The following is a 25,000-nucleotide window of genomic DNA, read 5'->3' on the forward strand; positions in this document are numbered from 1 at the left end:
GAAGTTGAAAAAAAATCTAAATAGTGCAAAGTATGTCTTTTAAGTATTGGATTGGGTTTGGTTCTTGTGAACTGTTATGAAATTTTTTCATGTATTGGATTTTTTTGTTGTTGTTGTTTTGTTTCTTGATTTTTGGTAGAGAAAAGGGATTCTACTAACTGGTTAAGGTTTTTTGCCTTGTCTTCTTTTCTTTTTGTACCATCATGGTAACTCTCGGGAATCTGTAAGGACTTTAAGGACTAACTTGTCTGTGCCCTTCTTGCTAACAGTAAGGGAAGTCCGGCTTCTTCTCCTACTAAAAGCCAGGACCCGGCCATCCAGGTGACTGCGTACCACAAGAAAGTTCGGTAAGGTCACGACACGCGGCCCTCTTGTGGATTTTCCTTTCTGTTTTCCATATTTCATTGTTTATTTTTCTCTAATGAGTGGATTCTAGATTGTAATGTGGAATTTAAAGTATGGTACTGAAGTTATTTTAAAGTTATTTAAAGATGTTATTAATGTTAATCGATGATATTTCATAAATTAAAATGGTAATGTAAAATGTAATGCCTGACATTTTCTTAAGTGTATGTATATATTTTGTATGATTATGTAAAGTAGCTTTTATGTTTAGTTAAATATTTCTGTAGTTAGATTGAAGAAGTAAATACTAGAGAAGAGCTAACTTTTGTACTTGAGCTTAAATGCAAAAGTGTGTAGCACCATATACACTGTATATACTCATGCATGAAATATCCCCAAGTAAAAATGAAAACAAGAAAAACACAAACACAAATAGCATTCAGCATGTCAAAACAGTGTGTTCATGATATTGTAGGGTGGCTTGGAATAGTCTCTTGGAGAACATTGAGGCTAGGGACCAGAAACTGGAAGCTGCTGGTGAGATCCACCGCTTCAACCGCGACGTGGCAGAGGCACTGGCAAGGATTCAAGAGAAGTTCAAGTCCATTCCTGAGGATCTGGGTCGTGATGTGAACTCAGTCCAGTCTTTGCTCAGGAAGCATGAAGGGTTTGAGAATGACCTGGTGGCTCTGGAGGCCCAGTTGCAGGTATGTTTGTCTTTACCTTGTTTTAGAATGAACCTAGTGATTTTTGTAAAAAGGAAATTATGGTGGATGATGGACATTTTATATAGGATTTCTATTCAATTTTTGCTTATTAGAAAACTATTTTGAGGTACTTGCCTTGTAGATGATAGAGTTATATTACCATTTCTTTAGGTACTGGTTGATGACTCAGCAAGACTCCAGGCAGCTTACCCAGGCAGTAATGCAGAACATATTGCTGAACAACAAGCGCTTGTGATTGATAACTGGAACACACTCCAAGAGAAAGCCTCAAGGAGGAAGGAGGAGCTCCATGCTGCAGCTGACCTTCAGAGATTCTTAGCAGATGTAAGGAAATACAGAATGCCCCCCTCCCCTTTTTTTTATTATAAATGTGTAGACAGATGTAGTTAGCACTATTGATGCTACCATGTGTTTATAGTTGATTTGATGTGGAAGTGCAGGCACAACGGAAGAAAAACAATTAACAAACTTTCACATCCAACAGTCTCGTAACTTGATCAATTGGTCAAGTGATTTGCGGGCAACAATGAAGGCACAGGAGAAGGTGCGTGATGCTGCTAGTGCTCAAGGCCTGAAGACTGAGCACGAGAGGATCAAGGCTGAAATTGAGGCCCGTGAAGATGTGTTCAGCAAGGTGGTAGAGGCTGGACGAATCATGGTGGAGGACAGACACTATGCCAGTACCGAAGTGGAAGAGAGAGTCAACAAGGTAATTATTTTTCTTTTATGACTTTATTTTTTTTATACTGTAATAATCAATTGGTATGATATGATGAGATGCAAAGTATGCATTTTTAACTCATGTTTTTTTTTTTTACCTTGATATTGAAATCCTCCTTTTATGGCTTAATAGGTCCTTGAAGAGAGAAACCAGTTGCATGCAGCCTGGCAGCACAAGAAGGTGTACTTAGACCAGCTGATAGACCTCCAATTCTTCTTGAGAGATGCCAAGCAGCTTGACACCATCAGCAGCACTCAAGAAGCTGCTCTGTCGACAGCTGACTTTGGAACAACCATTGAACAGGTGGATGCTCAGGTAAAGATGATGCTCAAGTATTTTTGTTATTCAATTCATTGAGGTTTTGGTGATTACTCGGGTGATGATCACACTATTAGTATTTTTTATATGTAGCAAAATTTATTGATTTATTGTTTTGGACAGCTCCTTTTACAAATGATACGCAGAACTCAGGAAATCAGGTATGAAATATGATGTAAGACAGATGTGTTTTATTAGTACAAGGTATTTTTTCATCTGCTTACAGGTTAAGAAACATGATGCTTTTGAGAAGCTAGTGTATGCCCAAGAAGAGAAGCTAGATACTTTGAAGAACCATGGCTCAAAGCTCATTGAACAGAATCACTTTGACTCCCCACATATCAAGAAGCGTATTGATGAGGTGGTGTTGAGAAGAGGCCGTGTAAAAGATGCCACAAAGTAAGTTACATTTTATTTTCATCGTGAGGTTTCAAAGTAGCAGTAGATCATAAGCTGATGTAATGCTAATAAGCTTTTTGGCTTTTGACGTTGGATGTTTCTATAAAGACTATAATCTTTCAACAGGGCACGTAAACAGCAGCTAGAAGATGCCCTCCTTCATGCCCAGTTCATCAGAGACGTAGGTGATGCCAACATGTGGATTGACGAGAAAGTCAACCATTTGGAGGCAGCACGGACAAAGGATGTCACCAGCTTTGAGGACAAGGTCAAGAAGCTGCAGAAGCACCAGGCCTTTATGGCTGAACTTCAGGCCCACGAGTCAAGGATCAAGGAAATTACTGAAAATGGTAGGTTTTATTCTAGAGAAATTCATGAGTGAATAATCTTAATAGCTTATAAATGTAGATATAAGGAATTTTAGCAAAATTTTAAAGGAATATAATTTTTTTTTTTTTTATGAATTTATTATTTTCTCACAGGTGCAATGCTTGTCAAGAAGAAGCATAAGTCATCAGCTGAAGTGAAGGAAGAGGTAGACCATCTTGTAGAGAGGTGGACACAGCTGGTGCTTGATGCTGAGAATCACTCCAGAGGCCTGGAGGAGGCTCAGGACATCCTTGAATTCAACACTCAGGTGGAGAAGGTCGATGCTTGGATCAGAGACAAGGTAAGTCAGTGTTTTTAGTATTGTTTCACAGTGAAGGTAAGATAGATAAATTTACTGAAGAAGTTGACAGATTGAGGCTAATTAGAAAAGATAATCCCTATTTGATTAGATGAATTTGAGTTTATGGTGTTCTTTGCCACAGGAAATGATGGTCCAGGCAGGGGATCTTGGTAAGGATTATGAGCATTGCATGGCTCTTCACCGCAAACTGGATGATGTTGATTCTGACATGCGTGTAGATGATGCCAGGTTCACAACCATCAATAGATTAGCAGATAAGATCATAAAGCAGGGCTGTGGTGACAACAAGGCTGTGGAGCAGAGAAGAAATGAACTGAATCATAAGTGAGTCATCCATCACTATGATTGCTTTTTGTTTTGTTAATACTATGTATGCTGATTTTATGTTTTGTATTAAAAGTCGTTTAGTATATATAGTGCTTACTAACTTTTTTCTCCTTTTTATCTGTAGGTGGCAGGCCCTGAAAGGTGCCATTGATGCCTACCGCACAGAGCTTGCTGGAGCTTTGGAGATCCATGCCTTTAACCGTGATGTTGATGACACCAAAGCACGCATTAGCGAGAAGGCTGTAATCCTTGCCAATGAAGACACTGGTAAGGACCTTACCCAGGTTGAGGCTCTCCAGAGGAAGCAAGAGACCATCATCCGTGATATGTCGGCTATTGAAAAGAAGATCAAGGAGCATGAAAAGGCTGCCTTTAACCTGGCCAAGAAGTACCCAGATATGAAGGATCCCATCCACAAGAAACAAGCTGAGGTTCTAGAGGCTTGGTCCAAACTTTGTGATGGTTCCTTTGGCCGGAAAGAGAAGCTCTCGCTTTCTTACACACTGCATAAGTTCCAGGCTGATCTACGGGAACTGGAAAAGTGGGGAGAAGACATTGTTAGCCGTATGAATGCATCCCCACTGCCCAGCAACACAGCAGAAGCAGAGATGCTACTGCAGAGTCATCAGGAGAAGAAGGTTTGTATTGTAAGGCTGGTATTCAGCAACTCTCATTTTGTGCATTTTATTATGATATAGAATAGATTTTTTATATGTCATTTATTTTATAATTGACTACATTATTGTTATTTGCTTACTCTTGCATTATTATATATTATTATTATATTTTCATTGTTTCTATTTTTAAAAATTATTATCAAGTATTAACTTTGCTCAGTAATACTTATGATGATCTTCAATATCTCTTTGCAGGCTGAAATTGATGGACGAAATGAAGTGTTTGAAGCTCTACAAGAATTTGGTGAGAAGCTTATTGCAGATGATCATTTTGCAAAGGAATCCATCAAGGTGAACCTAGAAACACTGAATGAAGTGAAGAGCAAGGTATGTTACACCACTGCTATGGATTGAAGCAAATTCCTCATAAGTAAATTGGAATGCTTAGATATTGCTCCTCAACATTTGAAGATCCAATAAACCCTTAAAAGGTACATATCAAGGTAACTCAATCATTTATGGTCACTTTTGCAGGTCACAGTGTTCTGGACTGAACGTGAGAAGGTCTTATCTCAGGCTCATCAGTTGCAAGTCTTCCTAGAGATGTGTGAACAAGCCAACTCATGGCTAGCAAGCAAGGAGGCCTTCCTCAACAATGATGATCTTGGGGTAGGTTGTACTTGTATGGAAAAGGAAGATGATCTACTGTACCTAACAGGACATGTCTCCTTACACCCCTTTTTCTTAATGTTCTTATCATGCTCTTTATGTCTCTTTTATTATTATGATTTTCTTTTCTTTTGTTCTTTTTTTACCTTTATTGGAGGAGAAATGTTTTATTTAGTTGAAGGATGTTTTATGTGCTTTAGTCATGTGTCCTTGTTATTGTATTTAATGGGTGGTTTATCCTGATATTCACAAGTTGTAGATTCAGTGCTGCTTATGAAACACACGGTTGATATAGGTAAATATATATATTATTCAATATTCACTACTGACAGGAATGTTATTACATATTTAATGCTGAGAGGAATTTTTTGCCAAGTAGTGGTATGTGAGTTATTACCTGATCCTCCTCTTTTGCAGTATATGTCTAAGATTTTATGGAACAATCAATAACTCAAGCTTGATTAGCCATAAGTTGAATAAATTGGCACATTCTGTGACTGGTTTGTGTTTCTTATTCTTGATTTGTTTTAAAGTTTGCTTTCAACTTTAAAGCCTTGTATTCTTCTTCTCAACTTTACATCTGAATGTTCTCTATTTGTGTATGATGTTTATTTGTGTTTGTCTTTTTATTTCATTAACATGCCACAGAATGTGAACACAATATATGAGGTAAGGGATGTGATTATGGGGACCATTACTGATAATATTATTATTATGATTATTATTGATGTTGTTGTTATTGTTATTATTCTTATTAGTCATTATTACATCATAAAATTTTCAAGGAATGATAATCATACATTGGACACTTTTTTATGAGATTTGGAATGTGGTATTTGCTAAATGTTTTTTTGCAAAGATATTAGAACATTTCAAGCCTTTCTTTTTATTCTCTTAGGATTCTATGGCATCTGTGGAAGTGCTGATCAAGAAACACGAGAGCTTTGAGAAGACCTTTGAGGCCCAGGGCAACAAGATTGAACAGCTGGAGATCTTCGCTAAAGACCTGCTGAAGAATGACCACTATGACAGCGATGGCATTCGAAGGCGCCTTGATGTTGTGACTGCCAAGAGGGATAACCTGAAGGAAGCAGCACATCAGAGAAGGCTAAAGCTGAGGGAGTCCAAGTTGCTGCAGCAGTTCTTGAGGAATATCTATGAAGTGGAAGGTTGGATCTCAGAGAAGTTGCAGGTAGCATGTGATGAGAGCTACCGAGACCCCACCAACCTGCAGTCCAAGATCCAGAAGCATGGGGCATTTGAGGCCGAAGTCCTCGCCAACTCGGGTCGTGTCAGTGCTGTGTCTCAGGAAGGTGAGGGCCTTGATTTTGTTTCCTTTTAATAAAGTATTATATGATGGTTTATCATTTACACAGATGGATAGAAATGTGATTTTTTAAAAAGATCAAGTAGCATGTCTCTTTGCTCAATGGAATCTAAATAAAAAGAAAATGTTTGTAAATTCAGATTATTTATCTTTTTTTTTCTTCAATAGGTGAGAACCTTATTTCCAATGGTCACTATGCTGAGCAAGAAATTCAAGCAAGACTGGACGGATTGGATTCGCTGTGGAAACAACTTCAGGACTCCTCACAGCTCAAGAAGGATAGGCTGAATGAGGCCTACCAGGTAATACTGTAACATATTATGGGTGTGTAATATGAATTCCAAAATATAAAGCCGTATCTCTTTTAAAGATTCTATATTTGATAATTTTGTATTTATGTGAAGTATTTTTATTTACTTTCGATGATCTGCTTTAAAGATTCCTTGGTTGTTTTTCTTCTAGGCACTCCTTTTCAACCGCACTTTGGATGACCTTGAGTCCTGGATGGATGATGTGGAGACGCAGCTGCAGTCAGAAGACCATGGCCGAGACTTGACCTCAGTCCAAAGTCTGCTGAAGAAGCATCAGCAACTGGAGAATGACATTGCTTCGCACCAGAGTGAAGTGGATCAGGCAAAGGAAGTGGCTCAATCATTTGCTGTTGCCAAACATTTCATGAGCGAAGAGATCACTGAAAGGGTTGAAGCAGTCACAAAGAGGTATTATTTGCCATTCAAACTTTATTATTACTGTTTAAAGATAAAAGTGTCACCAAGAAGTAGCTTTGTTCTTTCCTAATTGCAATTCAAATGTCAAGGTAATTGTTTATGAAACAGTATTGATCCTTTTCCATTTATAACAAGCATTTCCTCACTTTCCTTCCAGATACAACTCCTTACATGAGCCAGTACACATTCGCCACGAAAATCTTGAGGATGCACTCCTTCTCCAGCAACTCCTGCGAGATATAGAGGATGAGCTCTTGTGGGTGGCAGAGAAGGAGCCCCTCGCTTCAAGCCAGGACCTTGGCTCCTCCTTGACAGCTGTGCAGAACCTCCAGAAGAAGCACCAGGTAAAGAGCATGTCTTGTAAAATTTTTCTTCCCTGCTCCCCCTTTCTTCAAGAAAGAACTGAAAATTTAACTTGATATTGTTTTGGCTTTATAGATTTTGGTAGAGTAAAAAAAAGAATTATTTACCATATTTAAAGAAAAAGCAGTGAAGATCCTACACTAAGATACAATCAAATAAGAAATTATATGAAACATATCCTTTTCATCTTGTTTTAGGCCTTGGAAGCAGAGATCCAGTCTCATGAACCAGTCATCAACAGTGTAAATAGTCGATCACAGCAGATGATCCGTTCCGGACATTTTGCGTCATCAGATATTGAGGAGAAGATGAAACAGTTGCAGACACAGCTCTCACAGTTAAAGGACACAGCAAGTGTCAGAAGACTCCGGCTGTTGGATGCAGTTGAATCTCAGATGGTAAGGAAAAAATCTGCTTTTATTCCTGAATTGGCATTTCCCTATGTCTCCTTTTTTAGGGAGTTGGCTATTAGTAATAATTATTTCTTCTCTTCATGTGTTGCTAAAATTTGACAGTGGCCTGTAAACATGCATAAGAATTTTTATTACATTTTTTTCTCTGCAGTTCTATTCTGAGGTTAATGAAGCTGAGGCCTGGATGCGAGAAAAGAGACCACTTGTTGTCTCGCAAGATTACGGGAAAGATGAGACCTCTGTTGGAGCTCTGATCAAGAAACTAGACAATGTTGCAAGAGACCTTGATAGTTTCAAGACAACTGTAGAAAAACTATCTGTCTTGTGTGTAAAACTTACTGAGAGAAGACACTTTGACAGTGAAAACATTACCAAGAAAATGGTAAGTGTAACAAGTAATTTTCAGTAATTTCTCATTTTTAGTAAAGATGGATGAAGAAAAGGGAAAAGATGAGGCTTATGTAGATATATTTTTAAGCCTTTGCTTTGGTGAACAGAATTCATATCCATTTCCTTCCTCTTATAGACCCAAGTGAATGAGCAATATGCAGAAATGAAAACGCTACGAGAGAAGAGAGCCAAGCGCCTGGAGGACAGTGGGAAGCTGTTCCGTTTCCTGCGTGAGAGTGACGAAGTAGGCGAGTGGCTCAATGACCAGATGGCAATAGCAGCAAGCGAGGACTATGGCAGAGATGTAGAGCATGTTGAGATCCTGATCCAGAAGTTCGAGTCATTCCTCACAGCATTGAATGTCAATGAGGAGAAACTGGTGACAGTTAAAGAAAAAGCTAAAGTGCTTATCGATGAAGGACATCCTGAGCCAACAAAGATTCAGGAAAAGGTAGAGATATGCCAGAGAGCAAGATTTTTTTTTTTTATTTAATCATGTACTCATTCTTCACATTGTTTGGAATTTGGAATGGAACAGCTGCGAGTAGCAATGGAGAGGGAGTTAAATCAATGCTTGATGTTTTGAATTTTAAGTTTGTTTTTTAGATTGATTTCATTATTGCATATAGTGGTACTGAAAGTAATCATAGTGAATTAATGATTAAGAAGATTCTGATTACTGCAGTATGCTTGTATTTTGGAAAATGATATACTGGAAAATTATAACCAAATTGAAATGGATTTACTTAATTTTATTTCAGGTGGATGAGTTACAACAGCTGTGGGATGACCTGAAAGAACTGTCAACTGCAAGACAAGAGGCCCTTGCTGGAGCTAAGCAGGTATGTTTAATTTACTGGTTCAAGTGGCTGTTTAGAGATATCAACTTCCAGAGAACAATGTTTTCCTCAATTTTAATGGATATTGAAAATGTTTTGATTATACTGAACATGTATGTTTTATTTCATTTTATTAATAATTGCTTATAAATGTTCCTCGCAGGTGCATGTATTTGACCGCAATGCTGATGAAACCATCAGCTGGATTGCCGAAAAAGATGCATTCATTTCCTCCGAAGATTATGGCCATGACCTGGAGACCATTCAAGGTTTGGCAAGAAGACACCAAGGCTTTGAGAGAGATTTGGCTGCTGTGAAAGAACAGGTATGATCTTGTTTAATTCAGCTTTTTTTGTGTCTTTAATGGACTTACATTTTTTAAATGATTATTGTATTATTTGAAAATAAATGTGTTTTAAGTTAGTCTGTTCAATGTATCCACAGGTGGAATCAGTTGTTGAGGAAGCAAAGCGCTTGGCGGATCTATTCCCAGATGCAAGAGAACACATCTCAGTGAAGCATGAGGAGACAGTTGAAGCCTGGAATGACCTCCTTGATAAGTCTGCCCAGCGTAAAGATAAGCTTTACCAAGCTGAGAAACTACAGTCATACTTTGATGATTACAGGGAACTCATGTAAGAATTGTGATATTGGTAGACTTCATTTTTTATTTGGGATTTTGTTCAAGGTTGTTGAACAGATAATTAATGCTCACAAAAACCTCTCACATCCCCCTTCCTCTCAACAGGGCTTGGCTGAATGAGATTCTTGCCAAGATAACTGCTCCAGAATTGCCAAAGGATGTGCCAGGTGCCGAGGCTATCATCTCAAGACACAAAGAATATAAGACAGAAATTGATGCACGTGCTGATGCCTTTGACAAATTCAGTGCTGCAGGCAATGCACTTATTGATCAGGGTCATTTCATGGGAGAAGAAATATCAGAGAAGATTGCAACGCTGGAGGCCAGAAGGAAGTTGTTACTGGATACATGGCAGATGAGAAGCTCAATTTATGAACGCAACCACGATTTGAGGGTAACTGTCATTTCTTGATTAATGAATTAGCTATTCAGCCCCCCCCCCCTCCAATAAATAAAGATGAGAGTGATAATAACAATAGCAAAAATATGCAGTTGAGAAATAGAAGTAGATAATATGTTTTTGTTTGTAAACTTTTGCTTAATTTCCCTATCCTGAAAAAAGTCATCTGAAAGGGAAAGAAAGAAAATTCTTGTAATTTTTCTAATCTGAATACTAATTTAATCTTCTTTTTTTCACCAGGTCTTCCTACGAGACACACAGGTATTTGAGGCCTGGATAGAGTCTCGTGAGTCTGTTGTTAGAGATGACCAGATGGGAGACTCCATCCTCGAGGTGGAGGAGCTGATTCGCCGCCATGATGACTTCCTCAAGACCATTGATGCTCAGGAAGATAAACTTGAACCAATCAAGAGGTTCACCATGGTTAGTGTTTGACAGAGGGTTAATGTGTTTTTTCCTTTTTTCTTTCATTCTTTCTGAGGCATAGTTTTTTTTATGTTCACTCCATTACTTTTAGCATGTGTTAAACTATAAAGTTCAGTTAAAGGCAAGTTCATATATACTTTTCTTTCATTGATTTTATTATAGATTGAAGCAGAATTCCAAGCTCAGAAGAAACGTGAGGAGGATGCCAGGAAGGCAGAAGTGGCAAGAAAGGAACAGGAACGTATGGAGAACATGAAGAGAAAGGAAGTCCAGCGTATTACAGACGTAAGCTACCAACCACTTTGCCAAATGTAACAGTCAGATTCCATGAGTTGGATGTAGTATATTCACATAGTCACATGTAACATTCAATTCATATAGGTGGATAGGTCTTGTTGTAATACAAGAAGACTTGAATATTTACTTACAAGAAAGAGGAAAGGCAGCAAGTAAGAGAAGATAAAATGGTTATTACCACACAAGGTCCTTAGAGAACTTTGGTAAAAGGATAAAAATACTTGAAACAGGAACGTCGCCGGGAAGATGAAAGACGTCGAACTCAAGAGATCAAGTTCACCAAGGAGGACATGGAGCGCGTCCGCTTGTCCATGAATGGGGAATATGCCAAGTCACCCAGTAGAGATCAGGATTCACAGTCGAGGTATGGTGTTGTGAATAACCTTTGTTGTGGTCAGCCTCTCTCTCACTCAGTATTTCTTACTCTTTTTCTTCCTATTTTTTTCCATTTACCAGTGTTTCAATCTGTTAATTTTTTTACTTTTTTCACTACCTGGGGTTAATTGATTTCTTACCTGATGAGAAGAAATGGAAAATGAACAGGTTTTCAGCATGCGCATATGTTTTCATTTACTTAATTTAGAAATTGTAGAAAGAAAGTACACCACCAAGATCAGCATTTAATGTATGAGCTACACAGTATGCCATTCCTTGTTTCCACTTTTTAAAAAGTGCATTTTGAATAGAATTTGCCAACATGCCTATTTATATAGTCCATAGACTAGTACAAAAAATGTGCAGCATGTATGGACACCATTATACATATTAAAAGATCTTTCTAACCCTCTCAGTATGCATTAAAGTAAATAGCAGATAGTAAATTGACCTGTGTAGATTATTTAACAAATGAGGGAAACAAAATTATAGCTAATTTTAATTCTTTGAAAAAGGAGGGAAGCAAAGAAGATAGCTTAAAAAAAAATTCATAAGTGTATATTTTTCTATTTATATATGTAGACACATGTATATATATTTGTGAATATATTATGAGTGACTTACTCAAAGAATGAAGAACAAGGCCCTAAAATGAAAATACTTTAAATCTTTAAAAAAATAAAGTAAACCCTTAAAACTGGTAGGGTAGATATATAAAGAATAAATCCACGAAGATTGACTTTCACGCAAGGAATTATGACAAGGACATAAAAACAGCCTCTCCGAAAAAGACAGTGAGAGTGTTTTGGTCACGAGGTAAAAGGCATCTTTTCTTTTCACTTGCACTCCTGCTTGCATTTTGTTTTTGATCTTTTCCATGCTCGATTTGATTTTTCATTCAGCGATTTATTTATTATTATCGTTTTGTTAATTTGTTTTATTCTTTTGCCTCAAAGGAATTTGCATGAACTTTTCTGATTTTATTTATTTTCCCCTTTTGTTACATGCTTCTTTTATGGGTCAAAAAAGATCAAAGGATGAAGTGAAAATGCTTGTGAGGGATTTTTTAATAATTTTTTATTTAAACAGATGTAACATTTTTATTTCTTTTCCTTCTTTTTTTGTAAAATGGGAAAATAGTTCAGCCTAAGTAAAAAATTGTCAAAGTTTCTGAAATAAGTTTATAAACATTAGAGAATTTAGGGAATGTAGTCAGTTGGGGAGCAATAAATTTATTCATTTTTGACCCATTGTAGTGTATGATTTTTTTAATTTTCAGTATATTTTTTAGCCAGTATTATTAGTTTGTTTTCTTTAAGATTTTGTTTGACATGTATTAACTGTACTAATTTTTTTTCTTATTCCTGTGTATGATTTTATTTCAGTATTCCCTTTTTTTCTTACTTGAATATCATAATCTTGCCTGAGTTTGTTTTGCTAAAGATAAATTCTTTTTCTTAGATCTAGCTACACCTTAAAGTAAAGCTTACCGAGAATCCTTTGCCTTAGAAGTCGTCATTGTTCCTCTTTATTTTTCTCCATCCTCACGCTGATCCATCCCACTTTGCCGTCTGTAAGCTTCATTCATATCCACCCACTCACTCCCCCCCCCCTTGTCAAGTTTATTCTACTTTTTTATGCCTTTTAATTTATTGCATTTCAGTCTTTCACAGCTCTTGGTCTCAATGTGATTCACATGTGCTGTTATGTTCATGCATTATAAGTATTTGTACAGTATTAGCCGGCTTTATAATGAATTCTCCATCTACTGTTTCTCTTTCCTGCTTGACCCTTTCATGATGATAAAGCCATTTGTTGATGATTCACTTATTTACATCTCTTTAAGCCTGTAGATTAAAATATGGACCTCTACCACATTGTATCTATTCAACTCTCTCGCATATTAATTTGCACCTTGTATCTAGCATCTTATTTTAACCATTGCATGCAGTCATATTAGTATTGTATATTGCATTTTGGGATGGACAGTTGTGTGGTTTGCATTGTATAAATACCTTTATTGACAGGACTGCATGACTTCTTGATGTATATTTATACAGTATATATGTTTTTTTAATTTCATCTTTTTATGTTTAGTTTTTAGAATGCCCTTGGATTTCCAGTATTTTTTTCCCTCCCTCTTTTCCCTCATTTTATTTATTTATTTATTTATTTTTCATTATTGCCTGATTCAGTAATGTTTCTCCTCAAACCTCACGCATGTTTCCCTGACCTCTCTCTGCACCTGTGACCTAACTTAACCTTTGACCTCACTTGACCTTGCACCACCCACACAGTTCCAGCTCTGAGGAAGCTGAGACAGCGAGCACTCCTGAGGGTCACCCAAGGTACCGGATGCGCTCAAGTTCTCTGGGAGAGGTTTTTGTAAGGTACAGATGCACTAATCGATTAAAAGACAAAAAATCATGCCTGGAGCACCTGGTCTGGCCTCGCATCGGCACAGCTTCTGAGAATTTTTGATGTTTGATAAACAACGCTTCGTGTTTAAAAAGTGGCCAACATGGGGGTATAGTGCTATAGTGCATCATGGACGGAAACTTATGGGACATATGCAAACCAACCTATTTTTTCTCTTTTCTCTTAGAGATGTGGACAGACACTATACTGACTGTTATGAGTAAACAAATTCAGGTTTATAAAAGGCAGGGTTGAACATTTGCATATAACATAAGGTTCTTCAACTATATGAAAAAAATTGTATGTTCTTAAATACATATTAGGCAAAATTGTCCTTGAGCTTATCTTGTAAGGAATTGTGTATTGTTGATTACAATGTGAAAGGTTTTTATGGAAAGGAAGAATGAACAAACATTGCTTATCTCATGTAATCAAGCATCACAGTCTTTGACTTGCACTTGAAAGACTTTTGACATGCATTTTGGAGGTTTTAATAGCCAGATTAGAAGGCCTTTTGGTAAGTGATCGTAAAAGGCATCTAATAAAAAAAAAGCATTTTTGAATGTCTGTTTTGCATCATTTAGTTCACTCATGGTGGTTGCTGGGTATAACCTTTCATGTATGTCTATGTAAAAAAATTAATGGTGGTGGTGTAATTCTTCCTTTTTTCATTTACTTTGTAAAAGGGAGCATGGGACAGAATAAGTGAATAAATATATATCTTGTATTTTTTGTACTTGCTTGGTGAAGGGAAAATCATTAAAAAACAAAAAGCATTTATTAAAAAATTAAACCAACAATGATTAAAAGAATGCATTTTGCACAGTGTCTTTTATGTAGCACACAGCAATGTGACTAACAAAAATGCAGAATATGGAAAATACCATAACAGTGATTTAATTATATTACTAATCAAACAAGTCAAACAACATACATATTATTCAAAAATATAAGTATAAACATCCTTTATGGTTTTAATGAACTTTCAATGTCTTCGGATCTATACTTCACCAAAATTTAAAAAAAAATGTATGCCATCAGCAGTGTTGCTGGTCTAAAAATGCAATGTAAACACTTAAAAAATAAACTTGCATTACCCCATAACTTATACAAGGAGTAATTGTTCCCCTTAATATATACATACACTTCTAATAAGAGGAACAAGTAATGGATGAATGATCTTGGTGAAGTATAGATGCACACAAGAACACACTCTTTGGCTAACAATGATGAAATCCAACAGAAAAGCGCTGGAGGTACCAGATGGAGGCGGACTTCCGAGATCAGGATCGCAGACCAGCCTTAGCAGCCTAAAGAGAGGTAACAGTCTTCGCCAGGAACTGTTCCGGGCGAGTCCTTCTAACAGAGGTGCTGGTAAGTGCATGCTGCATGTGGGTTTTTCTTTCTTTAATTTTTTTTCTCTTTTCTCTGATTGATTCCTGGTCAGCGCCAGTATGGGGCGTTGGCCTCTATTGATTTGTGTCGTACCTCTGTTTTTGTTTTATCATATATAGATATTTGTGTTCTTACTTCATATATATATACATGCATATATCTATCAAGATATTCATGGACATAACAAGCAGTTTATATACATATTTTGTGTATGAGTTGGACATTTTCTAATTGTACTTCATTTGTATTTGAAAACAGTTTGGCAGATTTTAAGTAAGTTGCGGAATTTGTGTTTCTAATATGAATGATATTCCATAATCAGTCCTTCTCTGTAAATTAGCCAAATAAAGCAGTTGGTGTGATCTTTTGTTGTAAGCTGTAATGATAAAATCGGAATGCAATTAAAAGAGTTCCAGAATTTTCAAATTAACAAGCTTGTGTGGTTGTTCTATAGATAAAATTCAAAATTTATGGTAAAAGAGGTAAATAATGTAGTGTCCTATTATGGAGAGGTATACCTACTACTGCAGCAAGCCAGATGAATTAGGGTTTTGCTAATAGCTTGGCTAGCATTTTGGAGTAAAATTTTAAATATCAACCTAAATCATGACCTTTGATATTAAGACACATGATGTCAGTTATTTATTTATTTATTGGTTTGTATTTGGTATGTGAGAGAAGAAAAAAGGTGTGCGTTTTAGTTATGAGATAATAATTTTGTTCTTGTGTAATAGAAAAATTACAGATGGGAAAAAAACATGACTGTATTGCAAATCATAGTTGAGTGTCAAAGGATCTCCAAGAATAGGTAAGAGTTAAAAAACAAATGATATTCAAGAATACAACAGAAGAAGAAATGATGAAAAAAATGACTTAGCCTATCATATTAACAGTTACATTACATTTAGAAAATAAAGCAAAGATAAAGATAAAAAGAGAACTTTTCTGGATCTAATGTAATTTATTCACTTTTGTTTCATATTTACTCGTGAGTGTATTGTAGCTGTTAATATATGCTGTAGACCCTCCTTTGCCATAATTTTCTCTGTTATAAGTTAAATTTTAATTTTTACAACCTTTACAAGGTCTTGCTGTTCACATGCTAAGTTCTCTCCATTTTTTTATGCAATATGATTGCTTTTGCTAATGTTGTCTTTTACAGTTTTATTTACTCATGTGTCCTAGGTTTAATGCTTCTTGAGAAAGTTATAGTTCAGCAGAGATGTGTAAGGAACATTTGTTCTAGCAAAGAGAATTGGTAGCCTTGAGAGAACGGCACATGTTGAACGTTAGCACTCAAAATGTGTGATACTGCCGTTGAATAACCAGCCTTAATCATATTGTATGAGACCTTAACCTCTAAATGATTCAACCCAGTTATTAAGGTTACCTAACTTGAATGAGGATGTCTGTTCATCAGTCCGATCAGATATCTATGAGGATCCTATCTGCAGTGACAGAGGAGGGATTACCATTAGGAGAAACAAGTCATAACACAATGGTGCATGAATGGGTCACTTAAGAGATTTATACCTTATACTGAAAAGGGAGACCTGGTGCCATGACACTCAAAGTTTACTCATTGTTTGGAAAGCATGTGGTGTTTTAATTTGTTTTTCTTTTTGGAATTTTCAGTGTTGATTGCGTTCTGTTTCTGGTTTTGAATATGTTTTTGAGCATGTTTTTTTTTTTTTTTTTTTTCTATATTGAAGTTGATTGATTTTCTGTTTTTGTCTTTTTGCGGTGTCACTTTTTAAAGTTCATTACTTCCATTTACGCAAGAATAATTATGCATGTGTCATTGATTATTTTCTTTTGCAAGAATAATTGGTGTTGGTTTTTAATTGATTAATCAAAGTATTCCTTTGTTTTCTTCATTTGTGATTATGGTTGTTGTTGTCCTTTTTTTTTTTAAGTGATTTTTGTAACACTTTAACATTATATTAAATATTGGCTTTTACCATAAAGAATCCAAATTTTGCTTACAGTAGCACTTTGTGATTGCTAGTGCTTGTGCTACGTTCTTTCAGTTTTAGAGTTAAAGTGATAGATGCATTTACGTTTTTTGTAGTTAGATAGCTCAGATGAATTAAGTCTAGATTTGCTGTTATGTAGTGATATATATATATTAAGCCTTTTAAGTTCATGGTTTTCTAATATATTTCAATCTATCTTATATGTCAGATATTCATTAACTTCGCAGCAGCGCTAAAAAAATAATTACCAGATATCAGTTTAAGGGAAAAAGTGATATACTAATGATGTGAAAATCAATCATGCATAGTTATTCACTCTTGGGAGTAGGAGGAAGTTTAAAGAAATGGTTTTTAGAAAATAAAACTTCTGGATATTAAAGGTAACATGTATTTTAATAGATATCAAGAGGGCAGAGAGCATGAAAGTTGACCTGAAGAAACCCAAGAGAACGCCTAGCTTCACCACAAGACGAAGAACGCAGAGTTTCCGAAAGCACAAGCGCATGGAGAACATGGCTAACCTCCCACCTGTTGAAATCCAGGGCTACCTTGAGCGCAAGCAGGAGTTGCAGAGTGGAGGCAAGAAGGCAACCATCAGATCGTGGAAGACGTTCTATACAGGTGATTTTTTTCATTTTTCTTGTCTTTGCTTTTCTTTTCTTTTTCATTTTTTGTAAAGGAATGATTATACTATAATTCTAATAGTAGTGCAAGTACAATACATGTTTAATTGCTATAGAGTATAGTCTTATATCATACTTAGTTACTTAATATTAAACTTTCTCCGCATCTAGTTCTCTGTGGCCAGTTGCTATGCTTCTTCAAGGATGAGGAAGACTTCTACGACCAGAAGGCTGCATCGTCCCCCATTTCTATTCACCAAGCAGGAGTAGAGAAAGCGGAAGATTATACCAAGAAGAAGCATGTATTCAGGTAAGTTGGGAATCAAAAGGGAATGGAACTAGGTGTGTGTGTGAACTGGAGCAGGTTGCTAAGCTCTTTATCATTTAAACTAGTGTTTTTGACTCCTTAGCTAATTATAGGTGTACACCTCCATTATGTGTTTTATGTGATTTTCTGGGTGTGTTTGCAAATACTGTCTGGTTTTGATATTGAACATAGAAGTAAAATGCAAAGATGATATATATTCTAATATCATGCTAAGTGTGATCTGTTACATCTAACATCTTTCTACTTACTAGAATATATTTTTAGAACATTTTCTCCTTTTCCTAACATATGAGCCACAAACTATAGTTTCTTAAGAACAATTCTTAGAACAACAGTGGCAAAACTTCCTTTGTAACAAACCTTTCCTCCTCAACCAGGGTTATTACAAGGGACAACGCCGAATACCTCTTTTTGGCTGAGTCTGATGAGAACCTGGAGGAATGGGTGACCAAATTAGGGTTCCACGCTCAGCTTCCTCCTTCTATGCAGCTCATGTCCTATGACAACCACAAGGTTAGTCCTTTGCATATAACTTGGTCATGGGGTTAATCACCAGCTCTCTTGATATTTACCATATGGCTCAGGTCAGTCTCGTAATGCATCATTTTGGAGGGACCCTAGGGTCTGGACTGAAGCCAGGATGGTAAATCAGATGTTGGTTGAAAGGGCGTTCACATCCCTTTGATGTGGGATGTCTTTAACCCCTCTTTGGTAATATGGTTCCTTAGTTGCCTCAGTCACTGCTTCTCCTTTCAAATGTGGAGGTAATTTGTTTATTTATTGTTATTATTATTTTTGGCTGTATTAGTAGTAATCACCTGTTCTTTGTGTAGATCTGCATGACAATAATGATTATGTTTTCAAAGTATTACTTTTCTATTTGGTGTAACTTCTGTCAAAATAATTTTCATGTCTTGAATGATTGTTAAGTAGAGACGGTATTCATTCATATGTGTTATCTCTTTTTTTTATATTCAAATTATAAAGTGTCACCAATGAAAGGAATGTGGGACCTCTTGCACTGATCTCATGGAATATAGGCCTTTTCTGCCTGGTTTCAAGGTAGCACATAGACCTTCTGCCAGGAACCACTCAGCATTTGAAGAAGGAAACAGTTGTTAGTCGGAACCTGCTTAAAAGACTGCAGGCTGTTCAACTTATACTTTTCTTGTGTTTTAGTTGTGTATTAGTGTATAATTTTCTTCTTGTATTTTTAGTGTGTAGTGAGTGGTTTCCTGACGAGAAGGGAATGTGTTTTCATTTTCCAATACTTTTGCATTACATTTATTATTCTTTCATTATCTCAGAAAGGCATGCATAGCCAGCCTGATGATTACACCATGTCCACCATTCTGTGGCTTTTATTAGTATTATAGCTGAGATGTTATTGTGGATGTTAAATGGAATATCTAATCAAGTTGCAATACTTGATGGCCATGTTTGACTTTGAGCAACTTCTCAACACATTTACTAAGTTCCATGCACTGTTACAGTCGGCTCAGTGATCACCGTCTGTAGTTTAGCCATGTGTTTTCCTCTTGACTCTTTAAGTTCACTCATTTCTCACAACACTGCTTTCTCCTTATGAAAGTCTTTTATCTTTTTACAGGTCTCCCCATCTTCCTAAGATTCCTTCCAAATGTTCCCACTTAACCTAATTTTTTATACTTCTAATTCCTTGTGTCAAATTAGATATGATGTTTAATTCTCGCATGTAAATGCTTAAAAGTGATAGATGTGCGATGATTCCATGATTGCAATTCCTTGGCTTGAGCTTTTAAAAAACTTGGAAACTCAAGCTTCACCTTAAAAATTGTGTTCAATAGACTGTATGTCTGTCAGAGTATGATTTCGGATACCAGTATCCTGCCTACATTAACTGGCAAATACTTTTAACTGTTAAAAAGATATTCCTAGTAAATAGTCAATAGAATATTTTAATTTTTAAAATTAGATATTCAGTTGCAGCACTTTCAGTAACATGCATTTTCAGCACATTCTCTCTTCCTAGCCATTTCTACACAAACTTGCTTTACATCCACCCATTTGCACATTTCTTAGCATTTTCCTCTACCCTTCAAGGAACATCTTTAGTCTCTTTTCTGCTACAAATCATACATGGTGTCTCATGTTTGTTTTATTTCCCAACTTTTTCCAATATGCCACCACCACTGCCACCTTTGTGCCTTGATGAATGTCTTGGGTTTGTGTCATGTTGTTGTTGGAATGTTGCCATGTTGCATGTGACAGGAAGGGGATGTGGGCAGCGACCTGGTGGCAGTTCCTTCCCGGGACTCGGACAACTCTTCTGGCCACTCCACCCCTGAAGTCCGTCACCGTGGGGCTGTGAGCTCCCATCCGCAGGGGGCTGGAGGAGGCCTAGACCCCACAAGGCCACACTCACAGGCCCTTGACAATCCCCTGTATGCGAACCTGGAGCATGTGAGTACGCCGAGCATGTAAACCTGTCCTCTTGCCTCTCCCATTACGGTGCGGTAATGGTCTAAGGGACAAGGTGTTTGCCGACAGAATATTTGTTTTTGTAATGAGATTTGCCCTAGAAAGCAACAGTATTTATTAAAACTTTATATTATTGATATTGTATGTTTTTAAAATTATATGAAAATCCATAGCAAGATAAAAGTTAGATTTTTATGATATATTAAAACTCATTTATTATATTTTCCATTTTTCAGATATTTCTTATAAGCTGTATTGGAAACTATGATTTACCATTTTATCTTGTAATCATTATGCATCAACCAAATTAATTACTTAAAAATATTTCTCTCACTTTTTAAGTCTCTGCTGAATAGGATTTCTGTAAATTTGCTCTAGTGTTTCAGATGCATCTAGAAGATCTATGACAAGCCACAAAACTAAATCAAAATCTTGTCTTTTATCAGATGCAGGATAAGACAAAACCGCCAGTGCCTCCCCGTTGCAGTTCGAGTAGTAATAGGTCATCGCGCTCATCCCTAGGAGAGGAGGGCCCTATTTACCAAAACCGCATTTCTGTTGTTCCATCTTACGGTGAGTTCTTTTACATAATGCAGTAATTAAGATTTACAAATGTTTTATTTTACATTTATTTAATAACTTTTTTCTTTTTTTCTTTCTTTTTTAGTTTTTCTTTTTTATCAAGAAAGTGTATTTTCTAGTCAAAGGCAGAAGTATTAATCTAAGAGTTCAAGGGAAATTAGTATGTTACAGATTTGGGGCTAATGTAGTTGAATCTTTACAGAGGTAACTCCTCCTGAGAACGCTTACCAAAATTACCCACCAGACAGACCCAATGGACACAGACGGGATTCATCTGAAAACATGAATGGTGACGGTAAGTGTTTCTGTCCCCCGTATACATTTTTTGTGTTTTGATTTGCATTCTTGTCATGAGAACTTTGCCTTGTTCCCTGTAAATCTATAAATGCTGATACAAAGATATTAGCATGATTTGTTTTAGCATGTGAGCATTGTTAGATTGTTAGATATATGTGTGGTTAATTTTAAGGATTCCTGCCACCAGTACTTGTAACAAGACAGACAAAATTAAGTAGTGGGAAAGCATGTGTATTAATTCATAATAAGTCTCGATGAAGTCCTTCAAAAAGATTATAAGATAAACGAGTTGTTTACCAGAATGTATTAATTCACAGCTTTTTCATTTGTATTGTTCACATTTTAAATTAGTTTGTGGGAGATATTTATAAAATGTTATTATTTTAAATGTAGCACCCTAACAGTTACTGCAAAAGGCACACATTGCAGTAAATACTGTAATTGGAGTATGGCAGAAGTTGCATGTTTAGCAATTTAGTTCTGAACTTAGTAATAGATAAACTAGTAGTTCACATGAGGGCCTACATTCTACAAAGAAATAAAAGTTACAAAGAATGAGATATATTCTTTGACCACAGTCTCATAAGATGGACTGCCAGAGTTCACGCAGAAGATGCTGATGCAGAACTAAACCATTTTTCACCTCATGGTAAAAGAAACAAAGAAAATATCTATGCTTCTCATCACTCAACACATGTTTTATGCACCTGTGACCAGGATTTGCACCACCATATGTTACACATTAGATGTTGGATGAGCACTTTTTTCTGCTTTTAGTAGGGAAAGTAACTTTTTTTCTCACCTTACTTAGGAGAGATCGTAGTTTTTTCTGTCTGTTGTCAACTTTTCCTTTCCTCTCTCCTTGTTTTCCTTGCTCCTTGCTGAGATCTTCTCCCATTTTTCTTGCCTTTTATATGTCGAAATGTTATAAATGTGAATGGATAACTTCATAAGGCAAGAGCTGTGATGCACACATCTCACTTGAACCTCCAGCAGAATTTTTTGATACTCTAGTGAATTACATTTAATTCTGGGGTAATTTAATTGATATGTGTCTAATACACATCTTGCTCTGTAAATTTATTCATTCTCAGTCATGCATTTTCAACATTTTTTTTTCTTTTGTGTGAATAAAAACTTTTCATTTCCTTTTTCTCCATCTCTCACTTTTTCTAATCTTGCTTTTTACTCATAATTGTCCGTACATTTTCATACATAAATTCTTCATGAACATTATTCACATGTTGATTTTTTTCCATCCTTTACATGTCTTAAGAAATTCTCTCTCTGTACAGACTATGTAATTGAAATCATCTTGTACCTTCTTTCAATGGATGGCAACCTTTTGTTTAAATTCTAAGTGCTCTTCTCTCATATTTATTACTCTAAATTTTTGACATTCATCCTCTGCTCCTAATAGACTATCAGAAGTAAAACTATCAGTAACAAATTCGTTAGCAGTTTTCTTCATCAGATATATATATATATATGCAAGTCCTCATTGTCACTGATAATGGCTCCCTTTGCAAAGATTGTAGGCCATTATTGAAATCTACTTTACACACTGTACATAAATTTTCCCATTATAGGGTTGTAATTATATATTAATCCTTGGTGTGTATATATTCTTTGGTGATAATGGTGTCGAGTTACTAAAGTATTTTAAGGTTTTGTATAAAAATAATTGTAATTATGGGTTGATATGCATTTTTTTTGTAGTTATTGCTCTCTATCCCTATGAATTCAAATCAAGATCATTAAAAGGGTTAGGTTAAGTAATAATTAGGTCCTGATAGAGCCACTAATTTACATTCTAGGGATCAAGTTCCCAAACAACATAGAATTCATCTGAAGCCTTGAGGCATTTTTGTAGTAGCCATTTATGATGGTGATTAAATATAGAAAATAGAGTTCCACATCTATGTTTACATTTTGTATTATACTTGCAATGGTGCATTATTTCTTGAAAAATATAGAAGTTGTCTGTCCTTGTACTTTGCTTATGTAAGACTATAATAAACACTACAAAGTTTGGACCAGTTGTAGGCTTGTTTCTCACAAGACTCACTTCATCTGTCCCACATAGCCTCCATAATCTGCATCTCCTGCTTTTGTGCAAGCTTTATGTCAGTGGCCTTTTGCAAGTTTTTGTGTTCTGTATGTTTTTTTGTTTTGTTTTTGTTTGTGTGCCTGTCTTTTTGTCCACACTGCAACTTGTGGTAATGTGTTTGTCGTTGAGTTGGTGGCTTCTCTGCAGACCTGCCCCCACTGCCCAGTTCAGCCCCTCCTCTGGTGATGGCCCGACCCCCCGTGCCCCCTAGCCGGGCCAGGTACACAGAGCACACGTGGGTGGGTGGGCCACACCAGCCTAGCATGCCCCATCATGGGGGTGGGCCGCACTACGGGCAGCCGATGGGTCACACAGTTAGCCACCACCATCAGCAGGTAGCCCAGCACCACATGGGACAGGGCACCCACTATTCCTCCCAGATGACTCGGGTGACCCACCACCAGTATGCATACACCTCACAGGGTCAGTTGCTGCTTCATTCATTCACCAGCCTTGGTGCTGACAGTACTTAGTTCCCAACTGCTGTTTGTCCTGCTTGTAGCTGTGTTAATGTCAATGTGCTTTTGCTGTAATTATGTGTTGGCATATATATTAATATAATGTAATTAGTGGATTTGAGTTAAGTGTATTTTCAACATGTAGGTTAAGAGGGGAATTCCAAGGATTAGCAGATAATGTGCAATTGAAGTATCTGCGTGCGTGTGTGTGTGTTTGTCAAACAAAGAGTTTTGAAAGCTGAGAAGAAAGAAAGAAAGAGAGAAACAAAGAGAAAGAGAAAAACAAAGAGAAAGCTCAAAAGGAAGCAGCAGAGAGAGAGGAAGGAGAGATAAAGGAGGAAGGAACAAAGGAGGAAGAAGGAGACAAGAGGGAGGAGAGCAGAGGCGGAGGGAGGAGGCAAAGGAAGGGGAGAGGAGCAAGGAAGGTTAGAGGGAGAGAGAGAGAGGAGGGGGAGAGAGAGATTTTAGGGAGGAATTAGAGGAGAGAGAGAGAAAGACACAGAGAGAAAGAGAGAGAGAGATCAAGAAACTCAGAGAGACATAAAGGAAGGCGCAAAAAAGAAGATAGAAGGAAGGCAAAAGGAGAGAGGAAAAAACAGAAGAAGAAAAATGAAGGAAGAGAGAAGGAGAACAAGAAGGAAGGAAGGAAGTTTCAAAGAAAAGGAGAGCAAGAAGGAAGAAGACCGCAAAAGAAGGGAAGAGAGACACTTTAAGAAGGCCTACAAAGAGAGGGACATGAGGAGGAGATTTTCAAGAAGAGAGGGCAAGGGGACAAGAAGGAGGACACCAGAGGAGAGGGAGGCACAAGGAGGGAGATAAGAGAGGAGGTACAGGAGGAGAGACTACTGAAGAGAGAGAGAGACACAGGAGAGAGAGGAGACACAAGGGGAGGAGACAGAGAGAGAGAGAGAGAGAGAGAGAGACACAAGAGAGAGAGAGACACACAAAGGGAGACACAAAGGAGAGAGAGAGATACAAGAGAAAGACAAAGAGAGGCAGAAACAAAGAGAGAAACAAAGAGAGAAAGAGAGAGAAAACAGAGAGAGAGAGAGAAACAGAGGAGAGAAAGAGAGAGAGAGAAAAACAGAGAGAGAGAGAAAGGAAACAAAGAGAAAAGGACGCAGAAGGACGCAGAGAGAGAGGAAAGGAAACAAAGAGAGAGAGGAAGCAAAAGGAGGGAGAGGAGAGGAAGCAGGAAGGAGGAAGCAAGGGAGAGAGCGAGAGGGAGAGAGGAGAGAAATGTAAGATATATATATATATATATATATATATATATATATATATATATATATATATATATATATATATATATATATATATATATATATATATATATA

General features: G+C 36.7%; 1 protein-coding gene across 21 annotated transcripts in view; it reads left to right on the forward strand.

The window, feature by feature from the left end:
- The window catches only part of kst (spectrin beta chain, non-erythrocytic 5 kst), a 45,129-nt gene that overhangs the window by 12,364 nt on the left and 7,765 nt on the right, over positions 1–25,000 (forward strand). For 2 of the 21 annotated variants that reach the window (XM_070135412.1, XM_070135413.1), the window contains 35 exons: positions 270–347; positions 821–1,052; positions 1,224–1,397; positions 1,558–1,782; positions 1,927–2,109; positions 2,339–2,511; positions 2,638–2,861; positions 2,994–3,181; positions 3,324–3,526; positions 3,654–4,167; positions 4,402–4,533; positions 4,681–4,815; positions 5,714–6,128; positions 6,311–6,444; positions 6,605–6,861; positions 7,028–7,214; positions 7,431–7,631; positions 7,798–8,028; positions 8,173–8,487; positions 8,798–8,878; positions 9,039–9,200; positions 9,320–9,510; positions 9,624–9,912; positions 10,159–10,341; positions 10,507–10,629; positions 10,872–11,005; positions 13,314–13,406; positions 14,678–14,808; positions 17,205–17,426; positions 17,600–17,738; positions 18,134–18,269; positions 20,007–20,198; positions 20,663–20,789; positions 21,001–21,093; positions 23,353–23,628. In XM_070135412.1, coding sequence (XP_069991513.1) covers positions 270–347; positions 821–1,052; positions 1,224–1,397; positions 1,558–1,782; positions 1,927–2,109; positions 2,339–2,511; positions 2,638–2,861; positions 2,994–3,181; positions 3,324–3,526; positions 3,654–4,167; positions 4,402–4,533; positions 4,681–4,815; positions 5,714–6,128; positions 6,311–6,444; positions 6,605–6,861; positions 7,028–7,214; positions 7,431–7,631; positions 7,798–8,028; positions 8,173–8,487; positions 8,798–8,878; positions 9,039–9,200; positions 9,320–9,510; positions 9,624–9,912; positions 10,159–10,341; positions 10,507–10,629; positions 10,872–11,005; positions 13,314–13,406; positions 14,678–14,808; positions 17,205–17,426; positions 17,600–17,738; positions 18,134–18,269; positions 20,007–20,198; positions 20,663–20,789; positions 21,001–21,093; positions 23,353–23,628 — 6,773 coding nt within the window. Of the gene's footprint in view, positions 1–269; positions 348–820; positions 1,053–1,223; positions 1,398–1,557; positions 1,783–1,926; positions 2,110–2,338; positions 2,512–2,637; positions 2,862–2,993; positions 3,182–3,323; positions 3,527–3,653; positions 4,168–4,401; positions 4,534–4,680; positions 4,816–5,713; positions 6,129–6,310; positions 6,445–6,604; positions 6,862–7,027; positions 7,215–7,430; positions 7,632–7,797; positions 8,029–8,172; positions 8,488–8,797; positions 8,879–9,038; positions 9,201–9,319; positions 9,511–9,623; positions 9,913–10,158; positions 10,342–10,506; positions 10,630–10,871; positions 11,006–13,313; positions 13,407–14,677; positions 14,809–15,087; positions 15,103–17,204; positions 17,427–17,599; positions 17,739–18,133; positions 18,270–19,365; positions 20,199–20,662; positions 20,790–21,000; positions 21,094–21,673; positions 21,745–23,352; positions 23,629–25,000 lie in introns of all 21 variants that reach the window. The other 19 variants (XM_070135414.1, XM_070135418.1, XR_011399353.1 and 16 more) reach the window with 19 other exon arrangements.

The sequence above is a fragment of the Penaeus vannamei genome, chromosome 20 (genome assembly GCF_042767895.1).
Source record: "Penaeus vannamei isolate JL-2024 chromosome 20, ASM4276789v1, whole genome shotgun sequence".
Taxonomy (NCBI): domain Eukaryota; kingdom Metazoa; phylum Arthropoda; class Malacostraca; order Decapoda; family Penaeidae; genus Penaeus; species Penaeus vannamei.